Source organism: Vulpes lagopus, chromosome 2 (assembly GCF_018345385.1).
Source record: "Vulpes lagopus strain Blue_001 chromosome 2, ASM1834538v1, whole genome shotgun sequence".
Classification (NCBI taxonomy): Eukaryota; Metazoa; Chordata; class Mammalia; order Carnivora; family Canidae; genus Vulpes; species Vulpes lagopus.
In genome coordinates, this window is record NC_054825.1 from 168,591,404 (window position 1) to 168,608,113 (window position 16,710).

General features: G+C 57.2%; 2 protein-coding genes across 5 annotated transcripts in view; one reads left to right on the plus strand and one right to left on the minus strand.

Moving 5' to 3' along the window:
- Positions 1-282: 282 nt before the first annotated feature.
- CNFN (cornifelin) lies at positions 283-2,532 on the plus strand. Of its 3 annotated transcripts, none has more exons than XM_041745405.1 (5): positions 283-445; positions 980-1,160; positions 1,602-1,712; positions 2,093-2,229; positions 2,325-2,532. In XM_041745405.1, exons 2-5 carry the CDS (start codon positions 1,124-1,126, stop codon positions 2,412-2,414), a joined length of 375 nt encoding a protein of 124 aa, XP_041601339.1. In that variant the 5' UTR covers positions 283-445; positions 980-1,123; the 3' UTR covers positions 2,415-2,532. The 3 variants fall into 3 exon arrangements, with proteins under 3 accessions (XP_041601339.1, XP_041601340.1, XP_041601341.1); XM_041745406.1 differs by having other exon boundaries at positions 1,040-1,160; XM_041745407.1 differs by lacking the exon at positions 980-1,160.
- A 4,354-nt stretch (positions 2,533-6,886) lies between these two features.
- Positions 6,887-16,710, minus strand: part of MEGF8 (multiple EGF like domains 8) — a 42,102-nt gene continuing 32,278 nt past the window's right edge. For both annotated transcript variants that reach the window (XM_041743454.1, XM_041743453.1), the window contains exons 35-41: positions 12,996-13,203; positions 12,674-12,833; positions 12,153-12,345; positions 11,456-11,626; positions 11,221-11,351; positions 10,600-10,732; positions 6,887-9,728 (exon numbers count right to left, since the gene is read on the minus strand). In XM_041743454.1, the coding sequence (XP_041599388.1) occupies positions 8,460-9,728; positions 10,600-10,732; positions 11,221-11,351; positions 11,456-11,626; positions 12,153-12,345; positions 12,674-12,833; positions 12,996-13,203 (2,265 nt within the window). In that variant the 3' untranslated portion in view covers positions 6,887-8,459. The remainder of the gene's footprint in view (positions 9,729-10,599; positions 10,733-11,220; positions 11,352-11,455; positions 11,627-12,152; positions 12,346-12,673; positions 12,834-12,995; positions 13,204-16,710) is intronic.

The following is a 16,710-nucleotide window of genomic DNA, read 5'->3' on the forward strand; positions in this document are numbered from 1 at the left end:
CCACTGCACTCCCCCACACCCCCATTCCTTCCTTCACTTCCCTCCTTTGTGTCTCCCCTCTGAACCTAGCTCCCCTGTGCTGTTTTTCCCCAGATCTTCGTCCTTCTCTGTCTCACCCAACAGCACTCCCTGCACCACATCCCCTGCCCCCCCACACCCGCTACTCCCATCCACATCCCTGGCCCCCTCCCTGACTTCCTTGGTCCCACAAGAGCTGGAGTGTAAAGGGGGGATGGAGGATGGGGCCAGGGGAGAGGAATTCCTGCGGGGGGGAGGGAAGAGGGTCAGCCAGACCGGCTGGGCTCCCTGGGTACCTCCGTCAGAGCCCCGCCCAGGGCTGAGTGGCCGCCCCAATATAAGCAGCTCCTGGCCAGAGACAGAACTCAGTGCCTGGCTCACCCACACCTGCCTGTATCATCACCATCGCCCATCGCCAGTCCTGCAGGTAGGAGCATCTGCCCACAGCCCTCTGGTCTGTGCACCCCCACCTCGCTCCACTGACATCTCTGTCTCCTTGCATCTCTCTGACTGTCTCTGTGAACATCTCTGTCTTTCTCAATGCCCTCCGTGTCCACCTTCTCAACCTGAGTGGTGTGGGGTTGAATTTGGAAGTCCTGGGGCCCCGTACTGCCTCTATTAACCCCCTTGGCTTGGGATGCGGGGATTTCTCTTCACCTCTCTGAGGCTCAGTGTTCCATCTGGGAAATGGGCTTGCAGAGAAGGCAAAGCACCAGGCAGGTGTGTTACTGATGGCATCTTCTATGGGCACCTGGTTCAGGTCTCTTTCTCCCCGTGTCTCTAACTCTGCCTGTCTCTGTCTCTTGGTCTCTGCCTCCAGCTCTACCTCTGGTATAAGGAAGGTCCTCTGGGGTCTGTCGGGCAGCTGTACAGAGATGGGCGAGTTTCTCGCCCCCAGTCCATACACCCCTACTCCATGTTTCTCCGAGCTGGCAGGCTGACTTGACCTCTTTCTCCCCAGTGCCCTTCCCCCTGAGAACCCAGCCCCCAGTGCCCCTGCTCCTTGCCCACCCCTCCCCAGTATCCAGCATCCCTTGGACAGACCTGCCACTGTCACCGCCGCCACCTCTGCCGTCCCCAACGCCACATCCTCAGGGCCAGCAAGATGCAGTTTGAGATGCACGACAACGTGAAAGGCAAAGGTGGGATCTCTGGATGGACCAGCAACCCTTCCAGTCCCTGGAACCTGGCTGCTTCCCTCCCCTGGGCGCCCTGGCTTCGAAGACAGATGGCACCTGATTGCACCCCAGAGGTCCCTGGAAATGCGGGAACCCAGCACCCCAGGCCCAGACGTGGAGGAGGCAGCAGCACGTCTAGGTCCTGCCCGGACCACCCTTCCCCAGACGTGCAGGAGTTCCCCACTCACAGCTCAACCAGATGTGCAGGAGGCAGTGGCGATGGGGACACACTGGGGTGTCAGCACCCAAACGTGGCAGAAAGGAAGGGGGGTGCAGTAGTGTCCCCTCAGTGGGCGGCCTGGTGGCCCTGCCCAGACCTGCCCGGCAGGGGAAGGGGCAGCAGGGAGGTAGGGTCCGGGAGAGGCTGTCAGGCTGCCCCCTGACCCTGGCCCACCACCTTTGCAGCCATGTCCTACCCAGTGACCAGTCAGCCCCAGTGCGCCAGCAGCTGCTACCAGACCCAGCTCAGTGACTGGCACACGGGCCTCACCGACTGCTGCAATGACATGCCCGTCTGTGAGTACCTGCCGCTCCCAGGCTGGGGGGGGGGGGGCTCACTGACCTCACTCCCCTCTCTTCCTTGGATTACCCTGAATTCCCACAGTCTAACCCCCCACCCCTTCCTCCCACCTCCAAAGCGCCCTAGAATCCTGACCTCACTCCCTTCCAGCTCCCGCCTCAGACCCTCAACCTCCCCCGTGCACCCTCTACTTTCCTCATTGTGGCCCCAGCTCCCCCTCCCAACCCTACCCCCCCAGCCTCTAAACCCTCCGCGCTGGGACCCTTAATCCCCCGGACTCTGGACTGGGCGCTGCGCTACCTGCCTTGGCCTCTCCCCGAGGCGGAGCCGGCCCGGCGCCCTGGGTCCGCCTCTGACGGCCCTGCACCCGCCCCAGGTCTGTGCGGCACCTTCGCCCCCCTGTGCCTGGCCTGCCGCATCTCCGACGACTTCGGGGAGTGCTGCTGCGCGCCCTACCTGCCCGGAGGCCTGCACTCCCTGCGCACCGGCATGCGGGAGCGCTATCACATCCAGGTGCGCCGGCGGGGCGGGGGCCGGGGGGGGGGGGCGGGGGACACGGGCCTCCCGGGCTGCGGCCGGGCTCCTGACCTCTCTCTCCCACCCTCTAGGGCTCCGTGGGGCACGACTGGGCGGCCCTCACCTTCTGTTTGCCCTGCGCCCTCTGTCAGATGGCGCGGGAATTGAAGATCCGAGAGTGAGGAGGCTCCCCCGGGCGCCTCCTCCTCCACCCCGGCGGCCTCCTCTGCCCCCTCCTGGGAGGGCCTGCCCCCACGCCCTGTCCCGCTACCAGAAATACACCCACAATAAAAACCTGAAAACCAACTCCGCCTACATTCTTTTGGTCCCAGAGAAGGAATCTGGGTGGAGGAGGAGGGGTGTGGGGACACAGGGAAGATGCCTAGGTGTGGAAGGAGTTCCAGAGTCAGATCCTTGACCCCAACCTGCTGTGGAAGACATTGGCAAGTCAAGTCTCTTACCTCTCTAAACCTCATTCAGTCCTCATTCACAAAGTGAAACCACTAACTTCTTAAGCTGCCCAACCAACGGTCTGCGTGGACCCTGAAAATAGGCAAAACCAGAAAAAGCTGTCTTGGTAGAGTTTAGGCACTCCAAGAAAAAAGTTTAAGAGAGCCCCTCCCCCACCCCCTATCTCCACTAAGTCAATACTTACTGACTCTTGACCTACACACAATGGTAACAGGTTTGGGGAGGGAGGGTCCTTTGTCTCCAAAGCAAAGAACTACCAGGTTTAAGGCTCTCTGGAGCTGAAACTAATCCTTAAGGATCACCCAGTTTTCTTTATTGCAAAAGCAACTAGCAGATTAGAAAATCTGGTCTCAAAATTGGGCAGACCTAAGATCTGATCTTGAATCTTGCCACTGACTACGCGTGCTATCTTAGTGAGTTAGTTAGCCTCTCTGAGTCTGTTTCCTCCTCTGAGGATAATCCCTAATATGTCATATGGCTACTGTGTGAGCAAGAGATAGAACAGATGGAAAGACCAAAGAGTGAGCTTAATAAGCTTGTTAATAGGGGATCCCTGGGTGGCTCAGCGGTTTGGCGCCTGCCTTTGGCCCAGGGCGCAATCCTGGAGTCCCGCGTCGGGCTCCTGGCATGGAGCCTGCTTCTCCCTCCTCCTGTGTCTCTGCCTCTCTCTCTCTCTCTATGTCTATCATAAATAAATAAATCTTTTAAAAAATAAGCTTGTTAATATTATTATGTGTAATAATATTATACTATTCTGTTATTTGTATTATTTGCTGGTATTCTCTCTTTCTCTCCATCTGCGTATCCAACCATCAAGTGATATCTTCACTTGGAATATCTAATGGGCATCTCAAATTTATTTATTTATTTTTAAAGATTTTATTCATTTATTCATGAGAGACACACAGAAAGAGAGAGGCAGAGACAGAGAGAGAGAGAGAGGAGGCAGAGACACAGGCAGAGAGAGAAGCAGGCTCCATGCAGGGAGCCTGATGTGGGACTCGATCCCGGTCTCCAGGATCATGCCCTGGGCTGAAGGCAAGCACTAAACCAGTGAGCCACCCAGGGATCCCTGGCATCTCAAATTTAAAACCTAGGGGCACCTTGGTGGCTCAGCGGTTGAGCGTCTGCCTTTGGCTCAGGTCGTGATCCCGGGGTCCTGGGACTGAGCCCCACAGGGAGCCTGCTTCTCCCTCTGCCTATGTCCCTGCCTTTCTCTCTCTCTCTGTCTCTCATAAATAAATAAGTAAAATATTTAAAAAAATAAAAATAAAAAACCTAACTCCAAAGTCACCTGATGGGTCAGTTGGTTAAGCATCTGATTCTTGATTCTGGCTCAAGTCGTGATCTCAGGGTTGTGAGGCTGAGTCCCCACCAAAGGCTTTGCACTGGGCATGGAGCCTGGTTGAGATTGTCTCTCCCCCTACCTTCCCTACCTTGCAAGTGCACCCCCTTTGCAAAAAGAGAAAATAAAAATAAAACCTAACCTGATTCCCCACCCATAACCTGCTTCTCCCATTTCCCTCTCAGGACATAGCAAACCCCATCTTTCCAGCTGCTCACTTTGTTACCCCAGGTCCCAATCTGTCAACTAATTCTGTTGGTTCTGCTTTCAGAATATATCCAGAACCTTACTTCTTCCTACTCCGCTGCCCCCACCTAGTTTCAGTCACCCTCCTCTTCAGCCTAAACTAATGCAGTGGCTCTTCACTGGGCTCCCTGCCCTATATGCACATCTTTAGTTTCCTCCCACAGAGAAGCCCCATGAATACCTGAGTTAGGTCACATCCCTCCTGTGCTCGCAACCCTCTCATGTCTCCTCCTGCACAGAGTTCAAGCCAGAGTCTTCACTGTGGCCCAAGGACCTGCTTTCCCTGTGACCTTATCTCCTCCTTATTCCCTCAACTCCAAGCATAGGAGTCCCTCGGTTGTTTCTCTAAAATGATAGTCGTGCTTCCCCCTCAGGGCCTTTGCACTAGCTTTTCTGTCAACCTTGAATTCTCTTCCCTAAGTTGTCCCTATGGTTCATTCCTTCACTTCTGCTCATACGTCATCTTGAGAGGCCTTCCCTTCCATCTTATATTACATAGCAAGTACCAACCCCTTTCCCTTCCTTCATCACTTTATTTTTCTGGTCATATATCGACATACCACATCATTTATTTATTTATCATCTGGCTTCCTGCTGGCTTGTCAGCTCCATGAGGGCAGGGATCTTGATCACTGCAGTGTCCCCAGCACCTAGAACAGTGTGGAGCCCACTGCAGGTAGAGATGAGTGATGACAGGTGGGAGACATCAGCACAGAAAAGGGACATGATTTTAGAGGTAATTGGGAGTGGGGGACAACAGGCAGTCAGATAGGCTTGCACCAGAATCTGGGCTCATCTGTCAATCTGCCCTGAGTGCTTAGGCAAGGGACTTAGTTTCCAAATCCACAAAATGGGGGAACAAACCTATACCTCCCAGCCCTGGTGTTGGGAAGAATAAAAGACTCATACCAGGGCAGCCCAGGTGGCTCAGCGGTTTAGCACCGCCTTCAGCCCAGGGTGTGATCCTGGAGACCCAGGATCGAGTCCCACGTTGGGCTCCTGGCATTGAGCCTGCTTCTCCATCTGCCTGTCTCTCTCTCTCTCTCATGAATGAATAAAATCTTTAAACAACAAAAAAAGACTCATAACAAGCACCCAGCACCCTGCCTGTAATGCTGTAGGTCCTTGGTGAAATTCTACCCCCCACTTTCCTGAAGTCCCCAAGGCATTGATGGCCATACACAGAACAGGGTCCAGAACTTCAGCACCCAGTGCTCAGTGTTTCTCTCATGGTCCCTGAGCCTCATGCTTTCAGGTACATGGACACCAGGGGGAGGTGCCAGCCGCGGGCTGACGTGGAGGTGCCAGCCGCGGGCTGACGTGGACCATGTGCTATGGGGCATTCATGCAGGGGCATCCGCACCTACAGATGGGAGCTGGGAAGGCAGCTCTGCATCCCAGACAAAGGGTGCAGCCACAGAGCAAACACCCTGCTCGGGAGGGCAGAGTCACGGGGTGGTGACCAGGGAGAGGCCTTCCCAAAGGTCTGATCATAACACAGACGAGTCTTGGAGAGCCACCTTAGCTCCTTCCTGGTGACAGATGAGCTCTCCACTGGCTGTGGACTCCCTGCGGCAGTATGTATGGCTCACTTCTGGTGAGCTTCCCGGTTGGGAAATTGTGCCTTATCCCCAGCAGAAATTGTTTTTTTTGTTGTTGTTGTTTTTTGTTTTTTTAGAAATTGGCCTTTTTGAACACCTGCCCCTACCGCCTGCTCTGTGCTGGGTCAGCAGCACTCAGCTAGGTAGGCTAAGTAGGAACCTGCAGGGCACCTGGGGACTCAGTGGTTGAGCGTCTGCCTTCAGCTGAGGTCATGATCCCAGAGTCCTGGGATCGAGTCCCACATCGGGCTCCCCACAGGGCGCCTGCTATTCCCTCTGCCTGTGTCTCTGCCTCTCTCTGTGTCTCTGATGAATAAAAACTTTTAAGAGAAAAAAAAAAAGTTGCCCATATATCTGAAACCACTATGATTTTCAGGGGCCATACTGGAGACCCAAACACTCCCTAGGCGCACCTCACTGCCAGGTCTTGGGCTAAACATCAGATGAAGCTGCCAGTGTGTGCCAGAGGCTGGCCCAACGGGAACATGTGTCGTGAACTCTCAGCCAGACTTCCACTGAGGGCACACTGCCACCGCCTGCGCCATGGCGCCTGCTTGCCCTGGGGGCCTGGCAGATGAAGGCTCCCGTGATGCTCCCCGTTTGGGCCATGAGAGCCTTTTTGGATTTGAGAAAACTCATCACGTTGGGGTGGCTTGGTCTCTCCGCTGCCTCAACGCTTCTGTCAGAGGCCAGAACAAAACCAAGCCTGAGACCAAGGCAGCCGGTCTCCTGAAACAAATGGGTCTCCCTGCGACAGGGATCGACACCCTCCTGTCCCCCAGGTCCGTCCTTTCCAATAATGATCGAGAGCTTCCGTAGTGGCCCCACCCCAACACCCCTCCTTGGGGAGGCAGGGTGGAGCCAGGCCCAGCCGTGTGGCTCCGAAGGGTCACCAAGGTAAGCACCCCGACTGGACTTCTCCACATTCGGTGCGGTTCAGAGAAACAAGACACCCCATCTCCTGCATGCAGACAGCGCTCAGACACTGGCCTTCCCCACACTCTTTATTTGCTGCTTCACCTGCTCCCCACCTTTCAGCCTCTGACCTCAGGCACATACACACATGGACAGGTCTCTTGGACAGAAGCTCCCAGCAGAGAAGAGGCAGCGCCCAGCTCCTCAAGGTCCAAAAACACAGCTCAGGGATGGAGTCTTGCAAAAGAAGTTCCAAGTTCAAGATGGGTAGGAGGGGGGTGGTCCTCAAGCAGACATGAGCTCGGAAGTCCAAGGTGGTGGCCAGGTGGGCGGGAGCAGCGCCGAGAGAGCCCACAAGTCTTCAAAGCAGCACGGTCTGGGGAGAGAGCTGTGCACTGAAGATCCCACCGTCTCCATCTCCTGCCCTGGTACCTCGCCCACCACACACACAACCCCCTACTCCCTGGGGCAGCATCTCAAGCTTTGTCTCCTGGGACTCCTGCTGAGCCAGGTGACCCTAGTGCTAGGGTCAACAACATCATCTGAGCTTTGTCCCTCCAGCCTAGAGCCCTGGGCTGCCTCACCATCCCACCTCTGACAGCTGAGTCCCTCACCAGTCCAGCCAATCCCCTGCACTCAGTCTGTCTCCCTGGCTGGACCCGATAGAAGTGATGCCTAACGAGCATCCTAGAGTCTAAGACCGGACCTCTGATCCTCCCCACACGCCCTAGTCTGCCCCTAGTTCGGGCCACAGACTTGAGATGGTCCTGGATTCCCCCCTCCCTCACCCCAACATCCACATCATCCTTTACTCCTCCCACACACATCCTGCACCTGTCCCTGACCCACCCCCTCCCCGCCACCAACCTAGTCCAGCCATTGTCATCTCTTGTCACCTCTGGCCCATTCTCCACACCACAGCTGAGTGACCTCTTGAATAGATACATCGGATCCTGTCACTCCCCCTCCTAAACCTGTCCCACGGCTTCCCATTGCCCTGAGAATAAAGTTCCAAACCCCATCTGGGGCCGACAGGGCCCTGGCTAATGCCCACCCCTGCCTGTCCCCAACCTCACCTCCTTTCCACACTCCATCTAGGTCACACTGACCATCTCTACGATCCCTCCAATAAAGCACACTGGTTCCCACCCCTGGGCTTTGTCCTTGCAGCTCCTGCTGCCTAGGCCCCACTTCCCAGAGTTCTCCCCGTGGCCAGTTCTCTCCGTCATTAGACCTAGCTTCTCCAAGTGCCCAGCTGACTCTACCCCGCCATCCCTCACGACCACATCCTGTGATCACCCATGGCCCTTCTGCACAGACATGATCCTACTCATCTGTGTGCATGTATGCAAGTGCTGGCACGCACCAAGCGTCTCCCTCCACTAGACCCTAAGTCCCACAAGATCAGGGAACTGGTCTCAGTTTCTGCTTGGCCCAGGGCCTTCAACACTGCCTGGCATATAGGAAGTAGTCAATAAATAATCGTTGAATGCAGAACGTTGAATGCCCTGTCTGGGGAGCCCCAGGGAAAGGGAGCCAGAGGTCTCAGAGGACACAGGGTCCCGGGGCCCCCCCGGGAGGAGGAGCCCCAAGTCCAGGGCGACATCATCCAGGCACTCAGCTGCCGCAGCTGAGGACCCCACCGCGGGTCAGAGGGACATGCTGGTGAGATTGTCCTGGCTCAACAGCCCCTTTCGGCCCGCGCCAGCCCCGTGCCCACTGCCCCCGGCACCCCCGCCGCCCCCACAGTATTCATGCAGCCTGTGTCTCAGTGTGACGAGGGCTGAGCCCAGGCAGGCACCGTTGGGTGCTTGGGGTCCTCCAGGCAGCTGGAGCAGCAGAGTGGCCACACCAGCCATGCCATCTTCGGTGGGCTCGAGGGTGATAGGCCCGGCTCGCAGGCCGGCAGTCGTGGCAGGGATGGCTGGCGGGCAGCAGCCTCCTCCCACGGGTCCCCAGGGCCCACCGGCCCCTGTCAGCAGTAGGGGTGCCAAGAAGGGTTCTGAACGGCGGAAGGTGGGCGGTGGGAGCCCAGCCGGCTTCCAGGCAGGCGCTGGGGCAGCAGGGTCGGGCGGGAAGCAGACGGTGACCTTAGCAAAAGGGCGGCTGGCCATCTTGGTCATCTCTTGCAGATGCCGGCGCTGTTCCTGCCGCTGGTCCAGGGCCTGTTTGGCCTTCCAGAGGAGCACACAGAGCGAGAGGAAGAGAAAGAAGCAGGAGAAGAAGACAGAGAAGAAGACAAACAGGTCGATGTGGGCCTGGTCCTGCCGGAAGAAGAGCAGGCCCTGCGAGTCAGCCGAGCCATTGGCGCCAGGCCCACTTGGGTCCCCCACGCCCAGCAGGAGCAGGTAAAAGCGGCTGGACTTGAGAGCGTGATGCTCATGCGGGTAGGTGATGACCAGCCGGTCCCGCACGCCACGGACCACAAGCACCGCCGACGGCTCAGTCACGGTCACGTAGGTGATCAGGCCCCGTGGCCACACTTCCCGCACCCGTGGCTCGGCCGGGGTGCCTGGCCCATTCCCGGCCCCGGGTCCCCCTGGGTCCCCGGCCACCCGGGGTCCGCCATCAGCAGGGGGTGGGGGAGGCGGTGGCGGCGGAGGTGGCTGGATATGCACGGTGTGGACGCCTGTGTCAGGGGCCACACGGACCACAAAGGTGTCGTAGGAGGTGGAGACATAGAGGTCCACAGCACCAAAGGTCACATCCAGCGTCAGGCGGATGTCCACATTGGTGAACTTGGGCTGCACGCCAAAGAGGACGGTGCGGCCAGGTCCCAGGGCTCGGCGCTTGGGTTCATGGAAGCAGTTGGTCTGGGACGTAGGGTCTAGACAGCACTCCTGCTCCACAGAGATGAGACGGTAGCATTGCTGGCCACCCAGCGGGCTCCCGTGGAATGACTCCCGGCACTTGGCGCACTGCAGGAAAGGGGTGGCGATCAGGGCCGAGCTCAGGGGCCAGCACATGTAGTAGTGACATTCTGTACCAATCAGTGGGTAGCTACTGCTCCAGGCTCCGAATCCCTAGTAGCTTCCTTGTGACCGTGACCACCCCCACTCTGACCCCCAGACCTCCCTGACACCGTGTGGAAGCCATCAGGACCCGACACTCCAGCACTGCTATCCCTGCTGTCATCCCCAGTGGCCACAGCACCCTGATGCGGAGGCCTCTGGAACTCAGGCACAGTGATAAAGAGCTCTGTTGAGCCTGTCTCTACCTCGCCGCTACCTGTGTGGCCTCGGACTAGGGACTTAACCTCACTGAACTGGAGATCTTCCTCTATACCCAAACAGTAAACAGGGCTCGTTCACGGGACTGCCGAAGCCCCAGGCACAGCACAGGGTGGGCCAACCTCACCTGCCAGCCTTGCCATTTCTAGACTGCATAAGGTATGTCCCACCCCCGGGCCTTTGCACTGGCTGATCCTCCTGCCTGGCTCACTCTCTACATCAGGTCTTTTCTCAAGTGTCACCCTCTCACTAAGGCCTCGTTGGTCATCATGCCTACCATTCCCACTCCGCAGCACCGGCCTTCCTTTCTCCTAACGGCTCATCACCAGCATACTGTGCATCTAACTTATTCATTTGTTTGTTGCTGACTCCTCCACAGGAATGTACGTTTCCTGAGGGCAGAACACTTTGCCCATTTGGTTCCCTCCTGCGTCCCAGTGACTCCCACACTCCCACATTACCTGGCACATAGTAGGTGCCCAGTAAATAAGTGCTGAATGCACGAGTGGACCTCTCAGGGTGTGGGTCCCCTGGCCTGGAACTCGCCTCTCCACCATACCTGGTACTTGTAGCAATCTCGACGGTCGCTGGGGGAGCTGCCCTGGCACGTGCCCGTCTCCGTATTGTTCTGACATGGGCAGCCCGTCCCGTCCTGTTCGTTACATGTGTCTGCATGGCCATTACACTGGCATCTGAGGAAGGGGAAGAAGATGGGGGTCACAGAGCTCCCCTGACCTAGGGGAGCCGAGGGGTCCAGGCTGCATATGTGAGCTCCAATCCGACCAATAGGTGAGAAGGGGAAACTGAGGCTCACAGCGGGGGCAAGCCATTTGCCCAAGGCCATGGAGCCAGTAAGTAGCAAAGTCTGGATTTGAAGCCAGGTTGGAATGACTCCAGAGTCTAGCGACCGATCGGAAGGAAGGGCTGGGATGGGAGGCTGTCCCAAGGCCTCGGCCCTCGGCAGCTCTCTCTCTGCCCACCAGTCTCCACGGGGGACGCTCTGTAGCCTGTTGCCAGCGCTGGCCTCTGGGGCAGGGGGCCTCCCACCACAGCCTGGCTTATTGCCCCCAACTTTGCCTGAGCTGGGGGCCTCCCTGGGGTTGTCGTCGGCTCCCGACTGAGGGCAGAGAGCTCGGTGGGGGGAGTGGGCAGGGCAAGGGTCCCAGGCCCCCCTTCTCACTTGGTGCACTTCCCATCCAGGAGGAAGTAGCCGTGCAGGCAGCTCTCGCATTTGTCCCCATAGCTGTTGTTCTGGCAGTTCACACACACAGCCTCATCTTCACTAGGCCCCTCTGTCACCCAGTTTTCAATCTGGCCAAGGAAAGATGGGGTGATCACAAAAAGGTGTGGACACCCCCCTCCTCCCTGAGTCACAGCCCCTCAGACCCAGGAGTCCTGGACTGCAGCCCTTTTACCTCCTCTGGATCCAGCGGATACTTCTCTGGCTCCTTCCTGGCCATTTCGAGCTCTTTCCTGGAGACGCAGACGTGGCTGTTGCCACGACAGAAGGCGTGGCAGGGCCGGCAGGTCCCGCCCCCCACAGCCGAACCCACGAACAAGGGGAGGCACTGCTCGCAGTGGCTGCCCTAGAAACGAGGGATGGGGTGGTCAGAGGAGGTGGAGAATCATGGGGTGGGTACGAGTTGGGAGTGGGAAAGGGGCACTCTGAGAGCACCACGGGAGGGCAGCAGGGGCTCGGGCACCTGGTTTGGGCCATCCCAGCCTTTGTGCAACTTAGCTTTCTGCCTTCGCTTGCATACCTCCAGTGACCGGCAGGGTGTGGTGGTGGTGGGGGGGTTGTGTTCATGCCCATCCGGCCCAAAGTGTGAGCTCAGAAAGGCCTTCCCTACACCATCCTAAGTCCTCCTCCCTGGGACCAGCCTCCCTAGGCCAGCACTCCCTCTGTCCACTATTCCGAGGTGGCCCCTCTCTGACACAAATGCAGACAGCAGCCCCCAAATCTCCCTGCATCCCCTTGGGTTAGGGCTACGCCACCTCCTCTCTGGACCTGGCTTATCAGGACTTGGAGTGAGTCTCAAGACACCTGAGCATGGGCTGAAGGCAAGGCAGGGTCTGTCCCAGAGGCGCGTCTGGGGCCCTTAGGCGGCCCACCTTGGTGTGGTTGCGGCAGAGGAGGCAGTGGTCACGGGCCCCCACACCCGCGCACTCGCTATGGCGGTTGCAGCGACACTCTGTGGAGCAGTTGCGGCCAACGAAGCCGAAGTGGCAGCGGCAGTGGTCAGGCTCCACACATGAGCCATTCACACAGCCCTGGGCGCACACGGGGCGGCACAGCCCGGTCACACTGCAGGGGTGGAGGGTCAGGGCAGGGGAGGTGACCTCAGGGCTCCAGTCAGCCTACCGCCCCCACTATACTGCCCACAACTGGTGGCTCCTCCTTGGTTCCACACTCCCCTTCCAGGGTCTACCCTCCACCTCCTTCAGGGGTTAAGCCTCCCACCTTCCCTCTTTCCATCATGCCCTGATGAGCTCATCAACCCTGCCCCTCCACCTTCACCCCTTCCTGGATGAATCCCATGCCTCACACATACACTGGTCCAGGCCTCACCCTTTCCTACTCCCATAGGCTCTCCCGCCTCACTTGCCTGGGCCCACCACCCCCACCCACTCACTTGTCCATAGTGTAGCCCGCCTTGCAGCTGCACTCGTAACCATGCGGCCGGTCGTGGCAGTTCTGCGTCTCGTTGCAGTCGTGGTGCCCGTTTGCACACTCATCCTCAGGGGGGCAGGACAGGAAAGCCCAGGAGGCCTCAGGCCGCCCACACGTCAGCCCTGGCACAGGGACACTGAGCTTTACCTGGGTGCCTCTGCAGCACCCACCCAGCCACCCGGGCCCTCACTCCACCTCCCCCTGAGCCTTTCCCCTGGCAGATTTTCTGTGCCAGACCCCAGCCCAGGGTCAGGCCCTCTCACCTCACCCCTAGCCCATCTCACCATCACGGGGACCGCTGAGTCCACCCTCCAGGCAGTGGCCACCCCCATCCTGGCCTCCCCAGGCACACCAGCCACAGTGGGGACGCCGCAGGCACAGGGCGCACTGGGTTGCCTGAGCACAGCCCAGGGAGCAGCTCTCAGGTCCTCGGAGCAGGCGTCCACAGCCTCCAGCCATACATCGCAGGGGCAGGTAGGAGGGGCTCAGGCACTGTACAGGGGAGGAGAAATGAGAAATGAGGTGGGCAGCAAAAAAGAGGCAGAGGATCAAACATATCCTGAGTGTCTTCCCAGACTGCACCCTTCCTCGGGGCTCTTGCCCCTCCCTGGCCACAGCTGCTGGACCAAAGTGGACACCAGCATGGGCGCATCACATTCTCCTTGTCAAGTATCTGTAACTGGGAGTCCACAATGGCAGTCAGGCTTGGGGCATCCTTGAAACTGGAAGATTCTGGAGATGAGGCCTGGTGGGGCTGTTTGCATGAGCAAATCACAGCAAATGAAGAGAAGAGAGGCGCAGAAAAAGAGCAGATGCAGGAGGAAGCATTGATGAGGACCACACACCCAAAACTGCTGGTGGTGGGAGCTGGGGGCAGGGGGTGGGTAGCTTTCCAGGCTCTGTCTCCAATCCCATGGAAAGGCCTGGCCTGGCTGCACTTTCCACCCTGGCCTGCAAGAGGTACCACTGCGTTAGTGCAACTGGTGGTGTTAGGTCTCCCCCTTCCCCACCGACTTAGTGTGCACAGCTGTTTCTCACAACCAAAGGAAGGCAACAATTCTAGACGGACACAGAAACTAGTAACAGGAGCGGGGCTGCAAGCCACTATCACTTAGGAAAAATGTAGAGCTGGCTGCTGGGACAACAGGGTCCTCCCACAGAGGCTGGGAAGTGGAATCTGTGGTCAGGGGTGCCCAGTAGCTCACACACCATCACTTCTCATGTCCTGGAACCCAGATAAGGTGGGCAATGAGGCTCAGACTCCTGGGAACTTACCTCAGGGTGTCAGAGTATTTTATTTACTGTCTGGGCCTTAAGTATAAAGACGACAGAGGTTAGCCTGGGCTGTCTGACAGCACTCAGCAACCACGCGATCCTGAAATAGACGCCCTCACCGCTGTGGCCGGAGCTCTGAGCCCACTGACGGTTCCGGCCAGCAGTGAGCTGCGCCTTGCCGAACTGCCGGAGCCAGGTTCCAGATCTAAATTTAGTGCACCCCTTGGCAGATGGTGGGGCAATCTGGAGGGTGGGAGGGGGAAACCAAGTCCCCGGTGTGCACAGCGTCTTTTGCTGTGACCTCCCTAGTGGCCATACGCCATGCTGCCCAACACCATGAACTGCATCTCCGGTGTTCACTGAAGAGACATAGGGATATAAGTTCCGAATGTAGGACTCTAGCTTGTGCTGACAGATGCCCACAACCTAACAAAGTGCCTGGCATAGGGAAGGTGCTCAATAAAGAACCTGGTGAAGAGAAGCCAGGCAAGAGAGCACTGTCGCCCCATACCAGGCTCTGAGGCCAAAGTCATTCAAAAGAACAATGCTCGGGTGGCGGGGGGGGGGAGGTGGTGGTGTGTGCGCCTAGGTGGCTCAGTCAGTTAAGCATCTGCCTTCAGCTCAGGTCATGATCCCGGAGTCCTGAGATCAAGCCCCACATGGGGGAGTCTGCTTCTCCCTCTCCTCCAAGCCTGTGCTCTCTCTCTATCTCTCTCTCTCTCTCTCTAATAAATAAAATCTAAAAACAAACAAACAAACAAACAATGCCTGGTGGTTAACAGCTGCCCTTGAGCCAAATCATAACGAGTCTGGTCTGCACATCTGCTAAGAGCCTGAGCCAACACTTCAAAGCTAGGAGATTGCACAGAAATCCGACGCTCCAGCAGAAGTGCTCTCACATCTGCATGTGGCACTGACTTTATGCTGGAGGCTCATGCTCCACAGCTCCCTCTGGCCTCGCTGAGCAGCATGGAGGGGCTAGGGGAGAAGCGGGTGCCTGCCGACAGGCTCTCTGGTGTTGCCTCCCAGTCCCTGGAGTCCTCACAGACACGGATGATGGGAATCTCAATAGTATGTGGGGAGAACTCGTATCACCATAAGGCCATGAGGCCTCTGTGGATTAGAGACCCACCCTGCAGGGTCACACCGAGAACCCTTACTGGGAACACTGCCCACCCTGAGGCGGTGACCCTCTGGGTGTGTCACAGAAAGTGGAGGTTGGGAATCCTCTCGCTGGGCAGAACTTGGGGTGCGACTGGGTTTTTACTGAGTCGCAAGCAGGGCCCCAGGCTCCAAATACACTCTCCCATTTAATTTATACAACCTGCCGGTGGGACTACAGGAGTCCTGTTTTTTTCCTGAGTGCTGGTATCTCTTCTGCTATTCACAAGAAGCTGATTTCATACCTGAGATTATGTTAAAGAGGTGATTTAGGGAGAGTGTCACCACAAAGACCAAGGGGTTAATGGGTTGGCGCTTAGAGTCACCCTGACTGGGATGGGGGTCCATCCCCCTGACTGGGATGGGGGTCCATAAAAACTCAAGAACATGGAGGTTCAGAAAGCTCTCCACAAGCATGGTGTGCCCCAAGGGGGTGCGGAAGCTCTGTGCATCCACCCCGTACCTTGTCCTATTCGTCTCTTTCACTTGGCTCTGCCTAAGTTACAACCTTTATGGGAAACTGGTATTCATAAGTAGTTGTTTCTCTGAGTTCTGTGAGCCATTCTAGCAAATTATCAAACCCTCAGGGGCGGGGGTAGGACGCCTGGTTTATAGCTGGTTGGTCAGAAGTGGTCTCCAGTCATGACTGGCCTCAGAAATGGGGGCAGGCTTATGGGGCTTTAACCTTGCAGGATCTGGCTCAAACTCTGGTGGGCAGTGTCAGGAATAAACTGAGTTGTTAGATACCCAGTTGGTGTCCAGAGAATTGGAGAACAGGTTGTTGGTGCTGGATGACACCCCAGTGGGTCTTTTGTTACTCTTTTGTTACTGGTCCTATTTTACCAAAGATTCACGTAGGCTCACATGTTGTGAGATGGTGAATGGCCACATGTGGAATGGGTGTTCTCCAAGAAAGATGAATGAGATGTGGACATCACTGGGAATCAGAGATCCAGACCTCTGGCCCAACGACACTGCTTCTAGATGTGATGGCAGGAGGTGAATCATTCTTGTCTCCCCCTGGGGTGGGGTTGAGGGTCCAAGGGCTTGTGTCTGCCACTGGGATGGCCAAATCATCCTAGGCAGAGGCATCTTTGGAACGGATTCTATAAGGAAGCTTGAGCTACAAAGGGCTTGCCCGGAACAGGCCCACAAGGAATCATTTCTCCAACCCACAGCCATAAATAAGGAGTGGGTCTGAACCGCTGTGTTAGAACCGTGTACTCCTACCCATCCCTGGCCACATCTCCCTGGGTCAAGGCTGGATATCTAACTTGTGAGCTGAGCTGAAGTCTCCCCTTAAGAACGTGAGCTAACCGAGGAACACAGAGATGACTGTCTCCTCTGGAATTAGAAAGTCACATAGAACAAAGGCCAAGGGCTGCCGTATGAAGCCCAGTGCCCGGATGATCAAGCCCAGCACAGATGGGGCTGTGCAGAGAGCAGCCGAGATTATAAACCACGAGGCCCAAGAAGGATGGAGCAGCAATGCTTCCTACCCCGATTCCTTACAATAAAAACAGCTTGAGGTTTCTGTTTCCTACAACCAGGAGTTCCAAAAGC

Bases quoted from the DNA above. Each gene is read 5' to 3' on its own strand.
- CNFN (XM_041745405.1), top strand. From the start codon at position 1,124: ATGCAGTTTGAGATGCACGACAACGTGAAAGGCAAAG. The intron at 1,713-2,092 runs GTGAGTACCTGC...CACCCGCCCCAG, and splicing joins CTGCAATGACATGCCCGTCT to GTCTGTGCGGCACCTTCGCC. The intron at 2,230-2,324 runs GTGCGCCGGCGG...CCCACCCTCTAG, and splicing joins GGGAGCGCTATCACATCCAG to GGCTCCGTGGGGCACGACTG.